The sequence below is a fragment of the Oncorhynchus keta genome, chromosome 6 (genome assembly GCF_023373465.1).
Source record: "Oncorhynchus keta strain PuntledgeMale-10-30-2019 chromosome 6, Oket_V2, whole genome shotgun sequence".
In the NCBI taxonomy this organism is placed as follows: Eukaryota; Metazoa; Chordata; class Actinopteri; order Salmoniformes; family Salmonidae; genus Oncorhynchus; species Oncorhynchus keta.
In genome coordinates, this window is record NC_068426.1 from 26,563,121 (window position 1) to 26,586,001 (window position 22,881).

The following is a 22,881-nucleotide window of genomic DNA, read 5'->3' on the forward strand; positions in this document are numbered from 1 at the left end:
CTTTAAAATGTACATTTTATATTTTACTAAAACTATTGGTAAACTGGCGACCAGGTGATTTTTGGAATTAAGTTTTATAGAAGGCTGTCTTGGACATCTCTCATGAAGAAACATCTAATCTGATTGGTGTGTAAAGGGATGTTGAATCATTTGTAAGCGACTGACAAAAATGGATACTCCCCTAACATTTTTGTTTATTTACAATCATGTCTGCATTAAAGATTAAAGACATTATGCCTTTATATTGCTGAGTAGTCTATTGGCTTATAGGCTCATTGTTGTCTCTCTCCATTTCACACACACACTCTCTCTCTCTCTCTCTCTCTCTCTCTTCTCTCTCTCTCTCTCTCTCTCTTTCATTCTCTCTCTCTCTGTTTCTCTCTCTCTCTCTCTCTCTCTCTCTCTCTCTTTCCTTCTCTCTCTCTCTTTCCTTCTCTCTCTATCTCTCTCTCTCATATGAAAGGGAAGGACCGCCTAATAGAGGCGGCTTTTCTTCTGCTGCAGCAGGTCCATACCATAAGGGGAGTGTCATTAATAACTAATTAGAGAGGGGTCAGACCAGCAACTTATAAAGAGGACCCTCGCTGCAGGAGGACGGCACATTTCCACCCAGCCGTCTAACAGGAAGGAATATCCACTTTGCATTTAAAGACACTCATATCTGAACACGGCTTGCAATAGTTTGCGAGATGGGCTCGGTATTACCTGCAGAGGCTTTAGCCCTGAAGTCTGGATTTAAATGCCAGAGTCGGTCCTTGTCTGATATTATCACCTCAGACATTCTGCACAGTTTCCTGTATGGACGGTGGAGAAATGTGATCGGGGAGCACCTGATGGAGGAGAGGCAGAGCAGCATCGGTCCCAAGACAGCCTTCACTGCCGAGGTCCTCGCACAGTCGTTCGTTGGAGGTAATTGTCCCTTTTAGAGTTCTTCCTATGATTTCTGTACGGGCAACCAGCCACTAGGCCTAAAGAACGTATTGCCTAGGCCTATCTGTGTCAATTTAACATCCTAATGCTTGTCTCGTTAAATGTAGCATTATTATTATTATTATACCAAATTGTGACATGGGCTATAATGAGAGTGGAATCATATATATTTTTTATAAATATGGTTCATTTTATTAGGCTATAAAACGACTGGTCCAAAAAAACAATACCCTCAACATGTTGACTCAACCTAGATGTATTTTCTATTAACAATTTCTGTTATTTTAACAAGTGTCCCTCTTGTTGACAATAATTGACTAAAAGGCGTGTAAAATGGGCATTTTGAAAGAATGTATTCAACACAAGAACCTCAGTGAGGTCTCATGTGTCATTGAGAGTGAACCAAAAGAAGTGGAAACCGTCACTCCTCTGTTCTAGATTTCTTCCCAAGGTCTCTGTGACTTTCTCATTACTGTTCTCCCGTATTTTCATTCTTTGGCCCTTTTATTTCCACCCATTTAGCGCATTAACCCATTTAGTGCTTTGAGACCTTGCATTTAGAAGCTTGTTAGGCGTGTAACTGTTGCTGACTGAAAGACGAAGGGTATTAAACTCATTTGGTTAACTTTGTGCTTGACCTGAGAAAGTTTCCACTTAAACCGAAGGGAGAGAAAGGTTCCCTTTCTTTGAGGTGTCCCGGGTTTTATCCCGCATTCATCAATCTCCGGACAGTCTCTTTTCCTATTTTGGCAGCTATGGGCTCCGGCGCTTTTCTCTTTCTCTCGCCTTAAAAGATTTCTGTTCCTCAGATAATGCACCGTGAAGGCTAATTCTATTGCCATTCATACCATGTCAACCATCTAATCGCCTTTCCATTTTTTTGTTCGAGAAATTCCTGGGCCTTTTAAACAAGTCCTCATTTCATTCAGCGCAATTTTATTGCTACAAAGTTCTTAAAAGGATAATGAATTTTGAATTAGCCGTTTCTTTCCAGTAGGGTATAATGAATATCACATCTGAAGCATGACAAATGGCTGGACCCTGAGCAATAGAAGACCATTTAACCTCTCTTCGAGCCGTCTTTTCGCAGTCCCAAATACATTTTCTTTGATTCTGACATTAAAGAAACCCAAGTGTTAAAAAAAAAAAAAAATTGAATGAGGGATGAAAATGCTTGCGAGTTAAAAAAAAAATTTGAAACAACTTTCAATTCATCCATTTAATCGAATTAAACGGTGGATGAGATGTTAGGCTACCTAATATTTCGTGACCAAAATAAGATACAACCTATTTGCTGTGTTGGCAATTACAAAATGTTAAACACCTAATTCGTAAGACACTTATTAAATAATATTTTAGATAGGTCAGTAAAAATATATTTTTAAAATGCATGATTTATCAAAACGCTATCAAAGCATCATATTCAACTTTTTTTATTCGAAAGATGGGCCTATACATCAACCATTGCTTTTTGACATTTTATCTTATGAAAAAAAACATATTGGCATTAATGCACAATGCCTGACTTAAACCACTCCTAACCTTAACGTCTTTTAGGCAAATTGATTAGCTTGGGTAGGCAGACAATTTCATGCATTTATAACCATGGAATGACCAAATTCATAGGTTTAATTAAATGTACGCAGCAGTCAAATAACCTACAATTTTTTTTCTGTTTGCAGAGGTCCAGAAGCTGTCCAGCCTGGTGCTGCCCAGTGAGGTGATCATTGCCCAGAGCTCTATACCTGGCGAGGGCCTGGGCATCTTCTCCAAGACCTGGATCAAGGCAGGCACAGAGATGGGTCCATTTACTGGCACGGTCATCTCCCCTGAACACGTGGACCTGTTAAAGAACAACAACCTCATGTGGGAGGTGAGAATCATCTGTGCAGCTACCATAACTAGGGACTGAGCTGCTATCACAATTAGGCAGGAGAATTACAGCATTGAATCTCTCTGTATGCCATGTTTGTGAAGGAAGCACATGTGCAAGGGGGAATAGTTGGTCTTGTTCACCAGTAAGCTGTATGTTTAAGAGTCTGTCACACATGGACAAGAATAACCACTGGGCGAAGACATCAATTCAATGTCAATTCCACATTTGTTTTAAGTAATTTAATTGACATAATGTGGGAACCACTTTATTTTAACCAGTGTGTGTGCCCAGTGGGTAATTTGCATTACAATTGTACCAGACTCCTAACCTCTTGCTGTTGATCTCAGGTGTTCAACGATGATGGCACGGTACGCTACTTCATTGATGCCAGTCAGGAGGACCATCGCAGCTGGATGACCTACATCAAGTGTGCGCGCAACGAGCAGGAGCAGAACCTGGAGGTGGTGCAGATCGGCAGCAGCATCTTCTACAGGGCCGTGGAGGTGAGAACCAAGTCAGATACGCTCACTCACAACTGACATGCAGCCTTCACAAGGACCGTTGAAAGCGTGTGGTTGCTGCCATGACAAGTTCTGCTAAGCCCATTCATTTGTAGGCCTTCTTTGTTGATGTAGACTCCATAGACTGTATAAAAGGGTCAAATCTCCCCTAGCCTGTATAGGGCAACCTATTTTCAGCTGCTGAATAGCACAACCTGCTGTTTGTACAGAGATCTGACTCTTGATGCGTAATGCAAAGTTGGTGGAGAGTATCATCGGAACAAAGGATCTCCACAGATATAGTTACCTCATCCTATTAGTTCTTTAACATTCCTCCTCCTGCTCTCTACAGACTATCCCTCCAGACCAGGAGCTGCTAGTGTGGTACGGAAACTCCCACAACACCTTCCTTGGTATTCCTGGCGTTCCCGGTACAGAAGAAGAGCATCAGAAAAAGAGCCGCAATGGTGAGCTCCTTTTTCCTCACGCTATGGGCGTTATTAGAGAACCAGATTACTATCTGACCCCTTTTACCTGTGGGGCATATGTGTTATGGGCTCTGCTGCAGCCAACAGATTTACATCACCCTTGTTCATTTCAAACTACTGCAAATAGACTAATTATTTTCCATGTAAAAATCAACATTTGATAATTCATAAACTGATGTGACTGACATAAAGATCTCACCTCCCCACTTTCTCCTTTCCCTTCAGAGGACTCTCACTCATGTGACGGCTCTTCGTCTTGCTCCCCCTCCTCCTCCTCCTCTTCCTCATCTGCAACCAGCCGCATGCGGTGCGTCATCTGCCACCGGGGCTTCAACTCTCGTAGTAACCTGCGCTCCCACATGCGCATCCACACCCTGGACAAGCCCTTCGTCTGTCGCTTCTGCAACCGCCGCTTCAGCCAGTCATCCACCCTGCGCAACCACGTGCGCCTGCACACCGGAGAGCGCCCCTACAAGTGCCACGTGTGCCAGAGCGCCTACTCCCAACTGGCAGGGCTGCGGGCACACCAGAAGAGTGCCAGGCACAGACCAGGGGCGGGGGGCGCAGACACTGCCTCCCAAATCTCACCTCCACCCCCACCGATCACCAGCCTGAACCAACACCAGGTCCCCCTGGTTCACCGTATCCCCACCATGGTGCTATGATAGCAGAGAAGAAAGAGAAACTTGCTAATGCAAACAACTCTGCACTTTACCTCTGCACACTTGAGCCACAGGTTGCGCTCTCCCTCCTTCTCAGAGAGGCTACTGTTTGCTGGTGTGGCAGGCATCGCTATGACTTTGCAATGGACCAGAGTATGTCCGGGTGTACTATGTCTGGTGGGTTGAGCTGATAGTACAGCCGTTCTCAAATACGTTTTTACTGGTTGCCTTATTTACAATCGAGTCTGCTTAGACTTATTGGGTATTATGTTTGTAATGGTCACAAAAAAATCTGAGTGTGTCAAAAACACTTTGTTGTTCCAAAGGAAACTGTTGTACTAATCTGAACAAAGGACTGAATGTTGGTTCCAAGAGTAGGCTAACTGCCCATTATTCATCTGTTTGTATAGTCAATACAGTATTGCCAGGATGCAGCATGTCAAAGGAAATACTTTGCTATTCTAGTTAATAATTCTATTGGTCAAGACGAGTACTCTGTATTTCAGATAAGGATGTTTTACCATAACAGATTTGAGCTTTTGGGCGGTTCCTTCATGCTGTCATCAAATACGATTATCCTCACTTTACGTCCTGTAATCGTAGGCCTTCCAACTCAGGAGGAAGATTGTTTGAAAAAGTAAAGTAAAAAAGTTGATTTCCAATGAAATGTACAGTATGTAGAAATAGGTGTACATTTTTCAAAATTTTACACTGTAATAAATTGTCCCTTTATCTCTGTATATTAATGTAAAGTGTTGTGTAATGATGAACTGTATGTGAATGTAAAGACGTATGCTTTCCTTATATTCTAAATAAAGAATGATATTAATACGTCTGCATAGTGTTCTTTACTTTGGACCTTTTGGTAGCCTATTATGAACTAACGCAGTGGAGGCTACTGAGGGGAGGACGGCTCACAAGAACGGCGCGAATGGCGCGGATGGATGGAAAGGCAATTGATACTATTCCGCTCTAGCCATTACCACGAGTCCGTTCTCCCCAATTAAGGTGCCACCAACCTCCTGTGAACTAGCGTGTTGTGAATGTTTATTAGGTGTAAAGAAGACCATGACCGACAAAAGCACACAAGTGGCTATAATCTGGAAATAATATTTATTTGGGAGGACCATAGCTCCTGCTTGCACCACTTGGTGAGGATTCTCATCCTCCTCCCTGTGCCTCCTGCAAAATACAGACTCTGTGGACGGTTGTGTGTTGACTCCCTGGCGAGGGAGGAACCTGTAGTAGAGGCTGCATGGGTTGTGGATGAGGTGCATCTGGAGGGAGGTAATGTTGGGGAACCACATCCGGCAGTCGCAAACACTGCCTCCATCCTCCTGGCAGACCTGGAAGGGGGCAAATGTCTTCAGGTAGCTGGCCTGGAGATGCCTGGAGGTTGGCTCCCGGATGTGAAACATCCTACCACTGCCATTCAACTCACACAAGAATGGTTCAGACCCTGTAGGTGACAGATATCATTTGACAAAGCACTGTCCACACAGATGTCAAACATCTTAAACTTCATACTGAGTATATACAACTTTAAGAACACCTGCTCTTTCTGACAGACTGACCAGGTGAATCCAAGCTATGATCCCTTATTGATGTCACTTGTTAAATCCACTTCAATCAGTGTAGATGAAGGGGAAGAGACAGGTTAAATAAATATGTTTAATCCTTGAGACAATTGAGACATGGATTGTGTATGTGTGCCATTAAGAGGGTGGATGGGCAAGACAAAATATTTAAGTGCCTTTAAACAGGGTACGGCAGTAAGTGCCAGGCGCACCGGTTTGTGTCAAGAACTGCGGCGCTTCTGGGTTTTTCATGTTCAACAGTTTCCTGTGTGTATCAAGAATGGTCCATCACCCAAAGGACATCCAGTCAATTTGACACAACTGTGGGAAGCATTGGAGTCAACGTGGGCAAGTGTCCCTGTGGATTTCAGTCGACACTTTGTCAAGTCCATGTTGTGCAGAATAAATATCAGCCAGAGCAGAGAAGCATGAGAACTTCACTCAACTTTCTTGAGATGTCCCCGAGTTACCCCCTTTACTGTGGAAATTGTAATCAAATCAATGCAATATTATTAGCCCCTTTCAATGCAAAACAAAATAAACTATGCAAGAGTATGCAAAACTAACAATGCCAGAGATGCTGTTGTAGGCAGAAAGTATCGGTGTAGGATTCTATTGCATTGACATGCACATCTTGGCCGTGCTCTACACAGACCTGTGGGGCATAACCAGTCAGGGCTGCAGAAGGCCAATATGCAAATAGACCATTGCCATATATGTATCTGTGCTGTTCCCTGTGAACTGGGTTGTGTTTACAGCATGAGCTGTGATGAGTGATGGCTTGTTTTGAGATCAAAGCGAGAGCTGCATGTAAAACGTGTGCACATTTGTTCATATCCTTTGCTAGTTTGTGAATTATTAGCCCTGTTAGAGATCATTTGTAGTCAGAAATGGGGGAGCGATTTATTCCTACAAGAGCACAAAACGTGAACATCTCTATCAATCTTTGAAAAGCTTGTCAGGTAAAGAGCTTTATTTTGTCTTAAAGGTGCAGTGTTGTATTTTGGGACAGGCTTGAATCAGCTAAGTAGCCAATAGGCAGAGGGTAGCATAATTTGTCTGATTCTCTGTAATAATGGTATGGGAATAATAACGCATTTTATTTTGTAAAGTGGTTTCTTGCATCAAACAACACAACATTTTCAGTCACTTCCTTTTCGAAAGTCTCATGGAAGTTAGGCCTACTTTGAACACCACACATTGGCTACTACTGTAGGCTGAATTATAGAACAGCTATTTCCATGTTAAAATGTTATGATTTTCTGTTATTTATTTATTGCCCTCTACACATAATGATACTGAAAAATGCTATCGCTTCAAGTCCACATGATGGCGCAAGACACTAAAGAAAACTATCATCCTTACGTAAACAATGTTTTTTTTTTGCAAAGCAAGGCATTGTCTGTTTCCCATTATTACTCATGCAGTTTGAAATATTGTGAAAATAAGTTATAAAATGAATGAATGTCGAGAGACATTTGGATTTTGTGGAAATCGTCTTCGGTACATTCTGAATGGCCAAGTATCCGTGACGTCAATTACATGCGCCGTTTAAATTTACAGAAGACAGAAAACATGGCTGCGGACATGAGATTACCAACTTTTCGGAAACAAGTATCGTTATCACCCTCCCTGTCCGCTTTGGATGGGAAAGATCTCGTTGTGCCCGGTGATGTGATTACATCAGATACAGGGTTTATGAGGTATGTCTGTCTACAAGCTAGTATGCACCTCACGAGTACTGCTCCCATTTGATAAAATTTGAGTCTGAGCCCCCCCCCTTCTCTTTACTGTAAATCAATATTAATCCACGTCTTGTTTGCCTAATTTGCTTTAGATAGGTAGCTAGCTAACGTTAGATATGATGTTGACATGATATGTCAGGTCTCACTTGTTAGTGCATAATACTCTGCAAGTTTCACTTGTACAGTACTGTAGCTATTCACTCCATTCATAGGTTATTTAGCCAGTTTGACGTCCCGTAATGGATAATAATAATGAACATCGAATAAGAATCTTGTATGGCAGAAGATTATTTATGCAAAAATAGAATAAGTAATCCGTAATAAGGAAGGTGTTTTCAGTTCAAAAGTTTGGGGTCACTTAGAAATGTTTTTGTTTCTGAAAGAAAAGCAAAACTACATAGGCGTACAGAGGCCTATTATCAGCAACTCCTGTGTTCCAATGGCACGTTGTGACAGCTAATCCAAATACTTATTTTCCACCATAATTTGCAAATAAATTCATAAAAAATCCTACAATGTGATTTTTTTTCTCATTTTGTCTGTCATAGTTGAAGTGCAACTATGATGAAAATTACAGGCCTCATCTTTTTAAGTGGGAGAACTTGCACAATTGGTGGCTGACTAAATACCTTTTTGCCCCACTGTGTGACACCTTTTAGAATGCTTCGCTTTCATGTCTCTTGTATGTTTTTTCTTATATTAATACATGCAATATTTCTGTTATGTCTAAATGTTAAATACCCATATGTCAGATATTACAATAATATTCTATGAATCTTGTAAGTATATTTACTGCTATATGTATTACTGACAAGTTCCAGGAAGATCATATAACAATCTTTTCTATACTATCTTTTCTATACTATTACTATACTATACTATTGTTAATATTTGTTGCACAATTTCAAGTTTCTCTTCATCGAATCATACCCCCTCTGCCAAGGTAATTTGAATTGTGTTCAAATCAAATTTTATTGGTCGCATACACCTATTTCGCAGATGTACTTGCAGGTGTAGTGAAATGCTTGTGTTCCTAGCTCCAGCAGTGCAGTAATATCTAACAATTCACAAGAATACACACAGATCTAAAAGAATGGAATTAAGAAGTATATAAATATTAGGACAAGCAATGTCGGAGTCTGGAGTATACATGACATTGACATTGAAAGTGGATATTGAGTGAGTCATGATTAGACCAAACTGATTTTCATTCTAGGGGTCATGGGACTTACATGGATGAAGAAAAACTAACAGCCTCTGTGGCAGGAGAGGTGGAGAGGGTGAATAAGCTTGTCTGTGTACGGCCGCTCAGGACCAGGTAAGTGGACCAGGTGCCACAGTAATGTCTGTAGGCTTAGATTTACCACAGTGATTAGCTACTGACCCTTTGTTGAAGACAACGGTTCCATTGTGCAGCATCTGCTGTTATTGTATCACAGTCTAAGTTGGTATGTACATTTTTTTTTTTTTACATGTAAAAACCTATATGACTTGTTATTGATTAATTTTGCCATCTTTATCTGTTCTGATTCCCAGGTTCAATGGGGAGGTTGGAGATGTGGTGGTCGGAAGGATCACAGAGGTATGTTTCCATTTCAGGTGGTGATACGGTCAGTAAGGCAAATGATGACTTGGGGTGATCGTGCTTCTCCTGGTTGGAGCTTAGTGTTTGTCTGCTGTTTGTAGGTGCAACAGAAGCGCTGGAAGGTGGAGACCAACTCCAGACTGGACTCTGTGTTGTTGCTGTCTTCTGTCAATCTGCCCGGAGGAGAGCTGGTGAGTGGAATAGACAACTTAGATCTTGGAATATGGAAGTGTCTTTGGGTAAATGTGTGCTTGGTCCTCTCTTCCTCTTTAGCACCCAGTGCAAGCATATTGTTATGACACTGTTGGTCAAACGTCTTTGGATATTTATTTACATTATTCTCTCTTTCTTTTTGTCTTACCATAAATCCATCTTTCTATGTCTATATCTGTCCTTCTTAGAGGAGACGGTCAGCAGAAGATGAGCTCACCATGAGAGACTACCTTCAGGAGGGGGACCTCATCAGTGTATCCTCTGATCTGATCTGACCCTAACCAGTAACCTGGGCCCTTTTTCCTTCATCATATCCAGCCTACCCTCCGAACTACATTGAAATACATGGAATCTTTGTTATCTTGAGATTCCCTTTTCTTTTTTTACTCCACCGTCTACTAGAAAGTGTCATTCTCTCATTGATGAATGCATTAACTTCTATCTGCTCCATCATTTGTATGTGACTATGGTCAAGATTGTCCTTGACTAGCTCTTCTCTCAGGCAGAGGTACAGTCTGTTTTCTCAGATGGAGCACTCTCTCTTCACACCCGCAGTTTAAAGTACGGAAAGGTAGCTAAGATGAACTACCCAATGTGTGATCAATAATTTTGATGTTCTATGGTTTTTAAAGGGATTGAAAATCATTGACCTCATATTCTTCTCTTATTAATTTGCAACCACGTCACATCAGCTGGGGCAAGGAGTTCTTGTGCAGCTATCTCCCTCTCTCATCAAGAGACAGAAAACCCACTTCCACAACCTGCCGTGTGGGGCCTCCATCATCCTGGGCAACAATGGCTTTGTGTGGCTGTACCCTGCCCCAGGACAGCAGGACGAGGAGGCTGGAGGATACTACACCAGTCTGGAGGTATGAGCTGCCTGGGGCTACAGAGATGCGAGTGGGAAATACAAGGGATCCAACTTCTACGTAGATAATGTGTTACTTAAAGTGTTACTTGAATTTGTACTTATCTTTCAACAAGACTTATAACTGTTTGACTTTTACTATATTATCTACCCCAATCCTTCTGTTTCCCTTTCTCAACATGGTCTTCCGGCTCACCTCACTGTAACCTCTCCCTCTCTCAGCCGGTCTCTCTCTCTGATCGGGAGGTGATCTCGCGGTTAAGGAACTGCTTGCTGGCCTTGGGGGCACACAAGGTGCTGCTGTATGACACCAGTGTGCTTTACTGTTACGAGTCATCACTCCCACACCAGGTAACGCTGTCTGTACTGATCTGGCTAATGGAAAGAGGATCTGAGAGAAGCAAACCTTTCCATTCATTGTGCCTCAGTTAATCATTATTTTTAAAAGGGACACGATGGCAAGCTATTTTGCATGACACACAATCTATAGCCATCCAAGCCATTCATATGATGACAATGATGACATTGCATTTTTAGCACCTTTCATCAGATTTCAAAGTGTTTACAAAGCATATAAAGTTACCTGTCTCTCTGTCTTTCTAGATCAAGGATATCTTAAAACCGGAGGTGATGGAGGAGATTGTGATGGTGACGCGTCAGAAACTGGTGGAACAGGAGGGTTAAGAGTATGTAGATGCAACCTTTCTGTAACCTTGTCACAATGGAAGGTTGGTGTTCCCTGCATTCCAAGTCTAGGCACCAAGGCCTTAACTGTGTTAGGGACTGAACCCCCGCCCAAGGTCTGCACTCTCAACCAGAAGATACCCGGGTCGTTCCACAAAAAGCGCCTTTTGTGTCCCTTTGATATTTTAAGTAGAAATTGTACACCGATATTGCATTTGAATTGTTATATTAAATGAAGTGATCTTTAATAAAGACCACATGGAGCATTCAATAAATCAGATGTTTTTTTAATATGAATAAAGGCTTGCTAAAGTGTAAACATGCCGCATTTTGACTTGTCCCTTATTTAACCGTGTCACTTCCCGGAAGATTTCAACCCACTTAATCGCACATTGTCTCCCAAGTTTCACCATCGTTGTAAATCCCTAGTAATTGTGTTGCTTCGACAGTCATTTCTGAAAATTAAGGATTCATTTACGTCTGTCCCTTAATTTAAGGTCAACCCTGTGAACTGAACTAATTTTAATATGGTGAAAGTTTTTCTACAGTCATTTTCTTAATGGGTGCATGCTTATTAGTACTGGAATAATCAATTTCATAAATGTGTCAAGTGCAGCGTCTGGTTGCTCCTCATCACAAACCAGCAAATATTCTTTACATCATCAACATAAGAATCACTACAAAACGTATTGTAAGATCTCTTATACACTATATATATATTAGACATGGCCACTATATTGTGATCACTATCAAATCAAATTTATTTATATAGCCCTTCGTACATCAGCTGATCACTACATCCTATGGATTTGGATACTGCTTTAAATCAAATTTCGGGCAGCTTTAGTATAGATGTGATCAGTACATGTTGATGATTTCATTCCTCTGCTGTTTGTAACTACCCTGGTAGGTTGACTGATAACCTGAACCAGGTTGCTGGTTTTGGGTCATTGATAAGTCATTGTCTCAACGCAGCCTTGAAATGTGTGAACAGGGTCCAGGAACCAAGATGATTTGGATGGACTCCGTCATTCCTGTAGAATATCCTCTGTTTCCAGAAGGTGTCAAAGTTATCTATAAAAGTGATTTCAACAGAGCTACAGTAATCTTTTAGCCAGGTGAGTAAATGCCAGTAGTCTACTGAATCTTTCACACCCATGGACCAACAATGGTAGTCGACCTGAAATGATTGACTGCTTTTTGGAATCTTCCAGTGCTAGAATCAGTAATTTAAAATACATTTTCAGAAGTTTCAAGCAAGGCCTCCTGATGTCGTTTGACCCCACATGGACTACGACAGCATCAGCTCCCGGCATCTGTCATAGAACGGTCGGAAGCAGTCTTGTAATGTTCTGTACTCGTGCTCCTGGGTAAGCACAGGGTTTTTGCTCGGGGAACCAACATGTTTTTTTTACAATAGAGCTGCTGGTGCAATGGCTGAGGAGGTCAGAGGAATGTTGATAATGTTGTACTTTTGTACGAGTAACTACTCTCGTAAGAAATACATACCAAGCTGTTCATGCCTCAAGCTATCAGTGTGTGAGAACTTGATATAATCATGCTTGCAAGTAATGTTTCTAATTAGAGGTTTCCCCAATAAGACGATCTTACCTCAAGAGGGCACACGTTCTGAGAGTATGAGAGATCCTTGTGGAGGAATCTTAGACAGCCCCTCTATGTCCATCCCAAAAAGTTCTCAGCTGATTCTTTCTTATTTGTTTACTCCTATTTCCCGAAGATGAGTTGAAACGACCTCCAGTCAGTAAGGACAGCTTTTTGATTCATGAAACCAACTCTACTGCCTGCCCTTTACCTTTAGTGAAACTGCTATTTATCAACAGTTGATACTTTGCAATGATTTTATGTCAGTCTATGACTTTAGCCACATTGACATACTACAGAGTAGTTCAGCATGTCCCATCAAAAACACAGAAGAGATGTGTCTGTGTGGGCCCCATCTACTTGCCCACGCACGCTCTGACGTAAAACGTATCCCCACCCATATTTTAGCAAACCACCTTGCTTACGGAAATAATATGGCTGCCTCAGCGGAGACTATCCGAACGAAGTTAATTGCACACAATTTATCGAAAGAGCTATGATTAAGTATAGGTATCAGGGAGATACAAACGACGGGCTTGTTATTTGCACTTGTTGAGAAGGAGCTGCGAAAACTCCCTGACAACACACTGGCTGGCTTGAGAAGTTTGGAGTCTGCGCCTTGGTTAAAGTACCTGGGTCGGGATGCACTGCTGGAGATAAACTCTGCAGAACGGTGGACGCGGAAGTTTGACAAATAATTGAATACCAAGGGTTGGGTGGACATTTAGCCAAAACTTCATTAATGTTGTCACTATTGACTCAAACGAGACGACAACGTACTCAGTCCGAAGTTATCGTTGGTTATTAGCAAGTTAGCTAGTTAGACAGATGTTGACTGTTCCGATGTGTGTTTCCAGGTTCTCGAACGCCATCTAGCAAGCAAGGCTAGCTCCACGGTTAGCCGTAACTAGCATTCCAACAAACAGTGTTGCACGAGCACTCCTGCATCTTCAAAGCTACTGAATAACATTATTCAGTTGTCTGCAAACTAGCACATTGAATGAGTGTTTAAACCTTTTATATTAGCCACTGGCTTTACCAGAAAGCTATCATCTAAGTAATGCGAACTAGTTAAGTTTCCCATGATTGCTCATCAAACACAGTTTAGCCCGTACTAGTGCCTTTTGTCATGTCTAAGTGTGGCCTGAAAAGCACGAGAGATGGCCGCAGAGGGATATGACAGCAAAACGAGCTAAATGTCAAATATACATTTTAAGGCCTGTCAAATGAGTGGATTGCATGGAGTTGAAAACCAATACGTTTGTTAAAGGGCACCATGAGAAAACATATCTAGTTATTGTAGTCTAGGAGGAAGTTGCCACAGGGCCATGTGCAGTATTGACATGATCACAACTGTTGTACAACATGTAGCCGGTATTTGACTAGGCAAGTGTTATATGACCAGTGTCTGCAGAGATATTGTATTGGGACGACCAGGATTGGTGCCTGAAGCTGTCTACCGCGGTTGCTAACTCTATGAACCATTTTACCAGATATGGAACTGAGGTTTCTCAGCTCAGCTGGTAAATGTAGGAATTGTGCCTTTTCTAGGATTCTGTGTAGTTCCCCATCTTGATAGTAGCTTTCTCAGTTGTTCTCGAGTCCTCTTTACTTTTAAAGCAACCATGTCAATGGAGCACAGTAGTGGCTTAGGCCTGCATTATGTTATTTCATGCTGGATGAATGTAAGTCATCACGATTAGTCCTTAGATCAACATTAATGTCTTTTGATTGGGCCTCCAGTATTCTTCTGACTGCCTTTGTCTTACAAATAAAATCCACAAGTGCCATTAGAGACCTTCTCTAACAGTAACGGAAACAACCAAAGCAGTCAATGCATGATAAAGAGGGAGGAATTTGAGTAATAAGGACCAGCCTGCCCATTCGCCATTGCATTGCCCTCCATCCAGAACTCCTGCATTGGTGTCAGTGGTGGGATGCACAAGTGAGCATCTCCCGCCGCCTCCACTTTCCAGTCATCACCGCACCAGGAGAGGTAAAACTGACTGAGGGAAATCGCACCACGGAGGGGGTCCCTGCTCTCCATCTTCTACCCATCAGGTTCCCTACACCCAGGTGGTGAGAGAGCCCAGTTTGGTGACCCGGCTGCGGCCTGGCACCCTGCCCTTATGGGGCAGCAGCCGGGGAAATTTGTTGGGGACCAGAGGAGACCGAGTCTGCCAGCGCTGAATTTCATCAAGGGAGGGAAGAGGGAGTCATCACGGCATGGAGCCCATCACTGTAACGTGTTCGCTGTGCATGGTAAAAACACACTGTTTCTGTACCCAACCCCTACTTTGGTCATTAACAATATATTGTCTTTCTTTTCTCCCTGTCTTCTCTTCCGAATCTGCTTCTACTTACCTCTTCCTCATTCACAGTTCAGTAGAGTTTGGTCGTGATTGGTTTCATCATGCTTGTTCACCCCAAAGGTCAAGCTTTTTATGATCGTTGGGGATATAGATTTCAGGGCTGTGATGAGGCAGGCACCGTTTTTAAGGGGCCTGCATTTGAAGTTCCCTTCGCAATCATTTGATCGTGCTAGTATGCCCTCACTATTGCTAAATCTTCCGTGGGCAGCATTATTGATTTGTGTGAGAGGGGTCGTGTGAGTGTTTGGTCATGGCGATTGATGAATAATATCCCACTGTGATGTCAATTGACATGGCAATTTATTAATATATTTTTTCATAGCTGTACTCCAGTTGTTGGTGGGTTGGACAGTTTTTGTGTTTCCTCAGCTTTTCAGATGAAGCTTACCGTAGTAGGCCAGTGGAGACAACCAACAGCAACAGGTGATGTAAAGAGTAAATGGCCTGCATTGACTGAAAGTCAGGCCGAGTTGACTGGAAACGCCCCAGGATATGCATCTCCTTGTTTTCACAGGGGCTCTGTGTAAACATATTAAGCGTAAACATTTTCAGGGATTCTGTATGGAAAACTTTGATTTGGTAGCCTGTTTGTTGACAACGTTTCCTTTTCAATCAGATTGCATGCCAGTGATACTGAATGTCTTTTAAATACAGCGATTGTCTCGGCAGGGATAGATACTCAGAGGCCTCTTGCGTAACAATAATGGGTAAGGATGCAAGTTAAAGGTGCTGCCAGTAAATGGAGAGGAGGACTGGAGTGATCTCCGGCAAAGGGTCAGTGGCAGAATTATTATAGATTTTGGCTCCTTCCTCCTGCAATGAGTCAGTCGGGTTACGAGGTGATGTGAGTCATGTTGCGAGAGGAGGGTGATGTCAGCACTCAGTCACTCACATCCATGTTGCTCTACCCGGGACGCCTTCGCTAGCTAGTGAGCTGCTAGCCTACGCAAAGCTTCTCACCAGGCCGGTTTAGACCTCCGCACACAGCCAGGGAGAGAGGCAGGGCAAGCAAAGACCTGTCTCCCCTCTGCACCACTGTGTCACCACCCAAGAACATCAGAGTTGGGCTTCTAGAGAGTAATTGGAGTAGGTTGGTCTTCCCTACCTAATTTCCTCTAACTCCTGGTAATATTGCAATTCAGATAACAAGAAGTGGTTTAGAAGCCTGTCATTTGTTACCTGATCATTGCCGTAGTTCCGTATCGGCTATTGTTTTTCCTCTCAAGGGCGCTTGCACCAAGGCATGACTGCTGCCTGCTGGGAGGTTTTTGCGGGGATTCAGGAAGTGGAAATGCTGTGTAAATGTATCTAAAGGACAGTTGAGATGCTCTGTTTTCTTTCCCTTTGTCCCCTCAAAAACAAGCCTGAAACAGGAAGGAGGAAAGGCCTACTTGCCTGGTTTAGGTCAATGAGCCAGTGAGATAATAAACTTTCAAATGTTATAGACTTAGTGTAAAATACACAAAATTATAGGTAGCATGATCTAATTTGGAAGACTATTGCTTCTGATGATAGCCGGGATATACTTCTCCAGTCTCTCCATATGAGGAGCATTGGTTAGCCTACCCCCCTCTAGTGCAGGCTTGTTGTGATATCACCCCCACTTCCTGGTGTCCTATGCCAGGGACCTGGGCTGTTCTAGCAGCTGCATTCATCATGTATGGCCCATGGAAGAGTCACCCATTGTTCCCCCCCTCTGTCTTTTGTCTGGAACTCATGGAATCTGTGCAGTCTAGACACAAAAGCTACCCCCTGATCCCTTTGGGTCCTGAAGACGGGGGCAGCAGGCGCCTCCTGGTAAGATTTGCCGCTCACTGCGGCCAGCTGTTTCGCCCCTGGTGGCCTGGTCCTGGCCACGTCGCCAAGCTCTAGAGACAGAGAGCACTCTGATCTGTTAGAGGAAATAGGCCTATACTAGGCTACATTACTATCTGACTGTTTAGATGGATGATACGTAGACTATGACTCTTGATGTGATGTTGGGAACTCTGACTCTTGAAAGGTGAAGAGAATACTGGTCAAGGAAATGTAGTTTTGTGATTCTAATGCTGGCATGTAGTTTTGATGCCTATTTTGACAGTTCTGGAACATTTAGGCTAGCTGGTGGAACTTACCGGTAAGTAGATATTGACATTTCTCATGTAATCTGTTTCCATGTTGGAATGTCCCACTGCGGGGGTGGTTGGAGGGCCGTCTTGCCCTCCCCCTAAAGTCTGCACTGTCAATTCTCTGTAACAGCCTTTGTGCCCCCGCTTGAGCAACACCTCCTCGATGAGTCATTTTGACCACCTGGAAAGGAGTGGTCAGCAAAGCCAATTTAGTCCCTAGCTGATGACTGGCTAAAGCAGGTATGTCTGTGTGTAGACGGATGGTGAATCTCTCCTTAAGGTCAGCTTGACACGTCCCCTCTCTCTAGGGGGCTGTTCACAGCATGCAGGTGGTACCAACACTCTCTTATGGTCTCCTTTCCTTGTTTCCTATCCTCCATAACATTTGAGTTAAAAAATAATTCAAATGAGAGGTTTTGAAACAAATGTTGTCACAAGTAACACGCTCTTTTGCACGTTTCAAATTGAGTTTCAGTCTATATAGGTAGAGCTCAAGACTCCACGGACCCAGGGTTCACACACCTTTAGCCTACATGTAGCCTAGTTTGAAGGCAGTGAATGAACACGGATGCCCTTGCCAAATCTCTCATTTGGCTTTTCTCTGTTTTGCACTTCCTCCTCCATTCATAATGGGGTGTTTTGACATCTGGTGCATATCCTCTTCACCAGTGTTCTCTACACCAGTCTTATCTGTACACCAGTGTTCTCTACACCAGTCTTATCTGTACACCAGTGTTCTCTTTACCAGTCTTATCTGTACACCAGTGTTCTCTACACCAGTCTTATCTGTACACCAGTGTTCTCTACACCAGTCTTATCTGTACACCAGTGTTCTCTACACCAGTCTTATCTGTACACCCCATCCACCCCTCCGTTCTATTCATTAATTGGCCCAGTGTGAAGCATTTTGTGTGTTAAATAGTTAACCAATTAGCTACTCAGACTATCTACTCTTTTTGACTCTATGCAAACACACACTGGACACTACCCGCACACTCACACAACTTACACTGACACTCCAACACACACACACACACACACACACACACACACACACACACACACACACACACACACACACACACACACACACTCATCACATATGCTGCTGCTGCTATTGCCAAGTTACTTTACCCCTACCTATGTTTACATATCTACCTAGATTTCCTTGTACCTCTGCACATCAACTCAGTACTGGTACCCTGTGTATATAGCCAAGCTATCATTGCTCATTGTGTATTTATTCCTCGTGTTAAATTTCAAATATTTGATTGTATTCTGCATTGTTGGGAAGGGCCTGTAAGTAATTATTTTACTGTTGCTCTACACCTGTTTTTTAACGAAGCTTGTGACAATAAACATGTGATTAATGTTGCTCCAGTTGCAGCTAGAATAGTATTGCCTATTTTGCAGCGAGAGAGAGTTGAACATAGGGCAAGCCACAGCAGTGGAGTCAGGAATGTGACCTCCTGTGCATTCCTCTCTCAAATAGCTGGTGGAACCCCCCTCTTTCTCGCTCTCTCTTTTGCACAGGCGCCTTTCTGTTCCTTGCTCTTACTTTCCTTTTGTCTCCCTCGCTTGCTCTTGTTTCATAGCAATTATAGACAGACATATTGTTTTCTTGCTCAAATACCATCAAGCGAACCACTGAGGCAATTGGTCCCAGTGGCAGAAACCGGTCTGGTGGCTATGGAGTTCAGAGGTTTGATCATGTAAGCTAACATGGGTTATGATGATTATGATAAACCAGGCCTAATCACTACGATAGCCAATCATTAGTGCGTGTGAATGAGTTGGCTAAATGTCATGATAGTGACATGAATTAGATGGGGGAACTTGAAAGACTGAGCTACTTTGCTAATGGGTTAGAGAAATGGCCAACAGTGATGGAATAAATACATTGTATACATTTTTCAGTGCATACACATGCTTTTATAATTGTCTGGGGTACAATTGTTAGTTACCTAATGCAGGCTGTAGGGCAGATGGGTCTTTATCTAGCCTGAGGGCAAGGCTGAATCATCAGTGAACCTTTCAGCGTAGAGGTATGTCGGCCGAGGTGTTTGTCGTTGTTATAAACACTTTCTAAAAGGCTGGTTGATGTTTGTTCAGATTCCCATAGTTTAGCCCAGGTCAATGGCTTGTACTTGTTTTGTTAGGTCATACTGTCCTCACCTTATTCTAACTCCAGGTAGGCTATACAACAACAGGCATGTATGTTGATGTTCCATTATGAACTTCATATCAACTGTGTGTTACTGTGGTAACGTCTTCATACTTCATTAATCTTATTTGGCATAATTTTCACTTTCTGCTCCTCCTCTGTGTGACTGCTCTCTGGCGCAGGCGGGCTGGGTGAGGTGTGAGAGCAGGGGGGGTGGAGTACCTCACCAGCAGCCTGGCTTCAGAGTTGAGGAATAAGTTTAAGCCTTGCGTGAAATGTGCTCAGGGGAGCGTGTTTCATCATCGCTGTGCTAACCGGCAGGGCAGCAGTGAGCCGTCTGGACGGCTTTTAAAACAACAGAATCCTGTGCAAAAAAAACACTCATCAGCTCATCTGAGTCCGCCTGAGCAGAGAGAGCAAGGATTTAAAGCTTCTGCCCCGCTCCACATCCCCTCTCCCTATACTCTCGACCCCCCCATCCCCTACTCCTTCTGGTGCTCCTCCATTTTTCGGAGCAGACACACGCTCCAAGTCGGGGCAGGAATGCACTGTGTGAGCTCTCTCTCTCTGCCACCTTGCCTCCCCTCTACCCTGGCCTAGGCCTGCAGCACAGCTGTTGTTTTCTCTATGGACAGCCTGTTACCTATGATGTGAATTCCATCTTGTGATAGAAATTCCTTCCAGTCAGAGCATGTTTAATCCTAATGCCACTGTCCCCTATTGGAATGCTGGGGCCACAAATGTCCATTTTGCTCATGGCTTCCAATTTTTATATATTGGGGTCACTTATATAATGTCCTTATTTTTGAAAGAAAATTACTTTTTTTTTGTCCATTAAAATAACATCAAATTGATCAGAAATACAGTGTAGACATTGTTAATGTTGTAAATGACTTTTGTAGCTGGAAACGGCTGATAAAAAAAAGAGAAATGGAATATCTAGGTAGGTGTACAGAGTCCCATTATCAGCGGCAGGGTAGTCTAGTGGTTAGACAGTTGGACTAGTAACCGAAAGGTTGCAAGTTCAAATCCCTGAGCTGACAAGGTAGAAATCTGTCGTTCTGCCCCTGAACCCACTGTCCCTAGGCCGTCATTGAAAATATGAATTTGTTCTTAACTGACTTGCCTAGTTAAATAAAGGTAAATCTGCAACCATCACTCCTGTGTTCCAATGGCACGTTTTGTTAACTAATCCAAGTGAATAATTTTAAAAGGCTAATTGATAATTAGAAAACCCTTTTGCAATTATGTTAGCATAGCTGAAAACTGGCCTTCTTTAGACTACCGTAATTGCTGGACTATTAAGCGCACCTGAATATAAACCGCACCCACTGAATTATTAAAAAACATGTATTTTGTACATAAATAAGCCGCAGGTGCCAACCGGTACATTGAAACAAATGAACTTTACACAGCCTTTAAACGAAACACGGCCTGTAACAAAAATAAATAGGCTTTAACGAAACACAGCTTGTAACAAAAATTAAAACGGTAGCCTACCAAGAAAGTCATTGGTCACTTTCTTCCTCCTCCTGTGCACTGAAACCACTGAAGTCATCTCCTTCGTTGTCGGAGTTGAATAGCCTCAGAATTGCTTCATCCGATGTTGGATCGTTTTCATTGTCGCTCATGCTGCCCCTTCAACACGCAGCAGTCCAGCCTTTCGAAACCCGTTGATGATAGTGGATTTTTTGACAATGCTCCACGCTGTCAGGACCCACTGGCAGACTTGACCATAAGATGCTCTTCGCCTGCGGCCCGTTTTAGTGAAGGATTTCTCCCCAATTGTCATCCAAGCCTCCCACTGAACAAGGAGCGCCACCTTAAATGCACGATTTACACTGATGTCGAGTGGCTGCAAATACTTTGGGCCATCTGCTTTTCTTCCCTCTGAAAGCTTTTGTCTTTCTGCACTGAGTCAGTTCCTCACTTTGCTGTTTCCAACGTCTTATCGACTCATTAAGGCCAAGCTCCCGTGCAGCAGCTCTATTTCCTTTTCCAACAGCCAGATTTATCGCCTTCAACTTGAAAGCTGCATCATATGCATTTCTCCGTGTCTTTGCCATGATGAGGGTGACAAAATTACTACTGTAATCAGAATGATGGGAAGTTTGAGCTCGCTCGATTTATGTCACATTATGTGACGGTGCTCAGTTTTTTGGCGGCATGAATCTTGTGAAAGCGGGAAAAATCCATAAATTAGCCGCGTCATTGTATAAACCGCGAGGTTCAAAGTGTGGGAATAAAGTAGCGGCTTATAGTCCGGAAATTACGGTAGTTGAGTATCTGGAGCATAAGCATTTGTGGGTTTGATTACAGGCTCAAAATGTCCAGAAACAAACAACTTTCTTCTGAAACTCGTCAGTCTGTTCTTGCTCTGAGAAATGAAGGCTATTCCGTGTGAGAAATTTCCTAGAAACGGAAGATCTCTATTCAGTTTTTCTGCTATTCTGGCTGCATCTGGATCCACTTAGACACCAAGACAACCAACCAGTGGCTCCTCTGCTCCAGCTCCCAGTCTCCTAGCATATGCTCATAACCATTATCTCTCTCTCTACCTCTGGACAGGCAGGCCCTCTCCCTCCCAGACCTAGAAACATCTGCAGGACATCTCATTAAGGTCGATAGCCTGTAAAAAGAGCCGAGGCATTTACTGCATGTGCCCTGTTTACTGCGTTTGGGCTAAGTGTATACAACTGGCCTCGTTTAGACTGAACTGAGTCTGCCGCCACTACCATGTATTCTCTTATGTAGATGGACCTCATAGCCGTTAACAGGGTATCTATGGTCACCAAATGGGAGATAGACCCAGGCGTGGTCAGTTCTGTCACAGAACTGTCTCTCCCTCTTCCCGTCTCTCCCCACCCACACAGGTGCACACCCACTCACCTTCCTAACATAATGGAATATCAAATGTTGCTCCATTGCCAGTTGTCTGGGTCAAATGATGATTATTGTAAAATTGTGAAAACTACTGATTTACTTGTGCCTTAATGTATTATACTTCTGCAGAAATCTTACTGCCATTTACTTTATGTTCATATTCTTGTCTTATTTCTTATTGTTGTAGCATTGTCGAGAAGGAACCTGCAAGTAAGCATGTTGTTGTACGATGTGTATCAGGTACACACGACTAATAACTTGAAAGACACCCACACCCATGTTGTCACATTACTAATATTGGGATACTAGGAAGTTAGGGGAAAAAAGGAAACAAAATATGAAGTGGGCATAATTTTTATGGAAAACATTCGTAATCTTGGTAAAAACTGACTTATGTTGTCACCCAGTCACATTTGTTTATTTTGATGTAGCACACAATATTTTACAAAAGTAGGTTTTAAAGGACCATGGAGTTGTCTGCTTCGTACTTTCTTTTTTGGTATCAATATCTCAATGCTGATATCGTTACAGTCTCCTGTTGCATTGCGTGGTGGGCCGTATTTGTCTGATAGCCCTCTCTCTCCTAGTCCGGATTGTTTTTCACCCCCTCATTGCATCAGGTAA

The 22,881-nt window shown here is 42.9% G+C and overlaps 3 protein-coding genes and 1 long non-coding RNA gene across 4 annotated transcripts in view; 3 read left to right on the plus strand and 1 right to left on the minus strand.

The window, feature by feature from the left end:
- Positions 1-578: 578 nt before the first annotated feature.
- On the plus strand, positions 579-5,279 carry LOC118385668 (PR domain zinc finger protein 12-like). Its single transcript, XM_035772881.2, has 5 exons — positions 579-909; positions 2,613-2,803; positions 3,154-3,309; positions 3,659-3,773; positions 4,020-5,279. Exons 1-5 carry the CDS (start codon positions 690-692, stop codon positions 4,457-4,459), a joined length of 1,122 nt encoding a protein of 373 aa, XP_035628774.1. The 5' UTR covers positions 579-689; the 3' UTR covers positions 4,460-5,279.
- Positions 5,280-5,555: 276 nt separating this feature from the next.
- Positions 5,556-13,089, minus strand: LOC118385300 (uncharacterized). The gene is made up of 2 exons (XR_004825991.2): positions 12,740-13,089; positions 5,556-5,915 (listed from the first exon to the last, which is right to left on the minus strand). It is a non-coding gene; the product is annotated as an uncharacterized LOC118385300 (long non-coding RNA).
- On the plus strand, positions 7,569-11,452 carry LOC118385297 (exosome complex component RRP4-like). Its single transcript, XM_035772323.2, has 9 exons — positions 7,569-7,736; positions 8,995-9,096; positions 9,315-9,360; positions 9,465-9,554; positions 9,765-9,830; positions 10,079-10,147; positions 10,269-10,445; positions 10,667-10,795; positions 11,048-11,452. Exons 1-9 carry the CDS (start codon positions 7,576-7,578, stop codon positions 11,126-11,128), a joined length of 921 nt encoding a protein of 306 aa, XP_035628216.1. The 5' UTR covers positions 7,569-7,575; the 3' UTR covers positions 11,129-11,452.
- Positions 13,090-13,170: 81 nt separating the features above from the next.
- The window catches only part of LOC118385296 (tyrosine-protein kinase ABL1-like), a 54,982-nt gene continuing 45,271 nt past the window's right edge, over positions 13,171-22,881 (plus strand). The window contains exon 1 of the mRNA XM_035772321.2: positions 13,171-14,992. Within this exon, the coding sequence (XP_035628214.1) occupies positions 14,860-14,992 (133 nt within the window). The 5' untranslated portion in view covers positions 13,171-14,859. The remainder of the gene's footprint in view (positions 14,993-22,881) is intronic.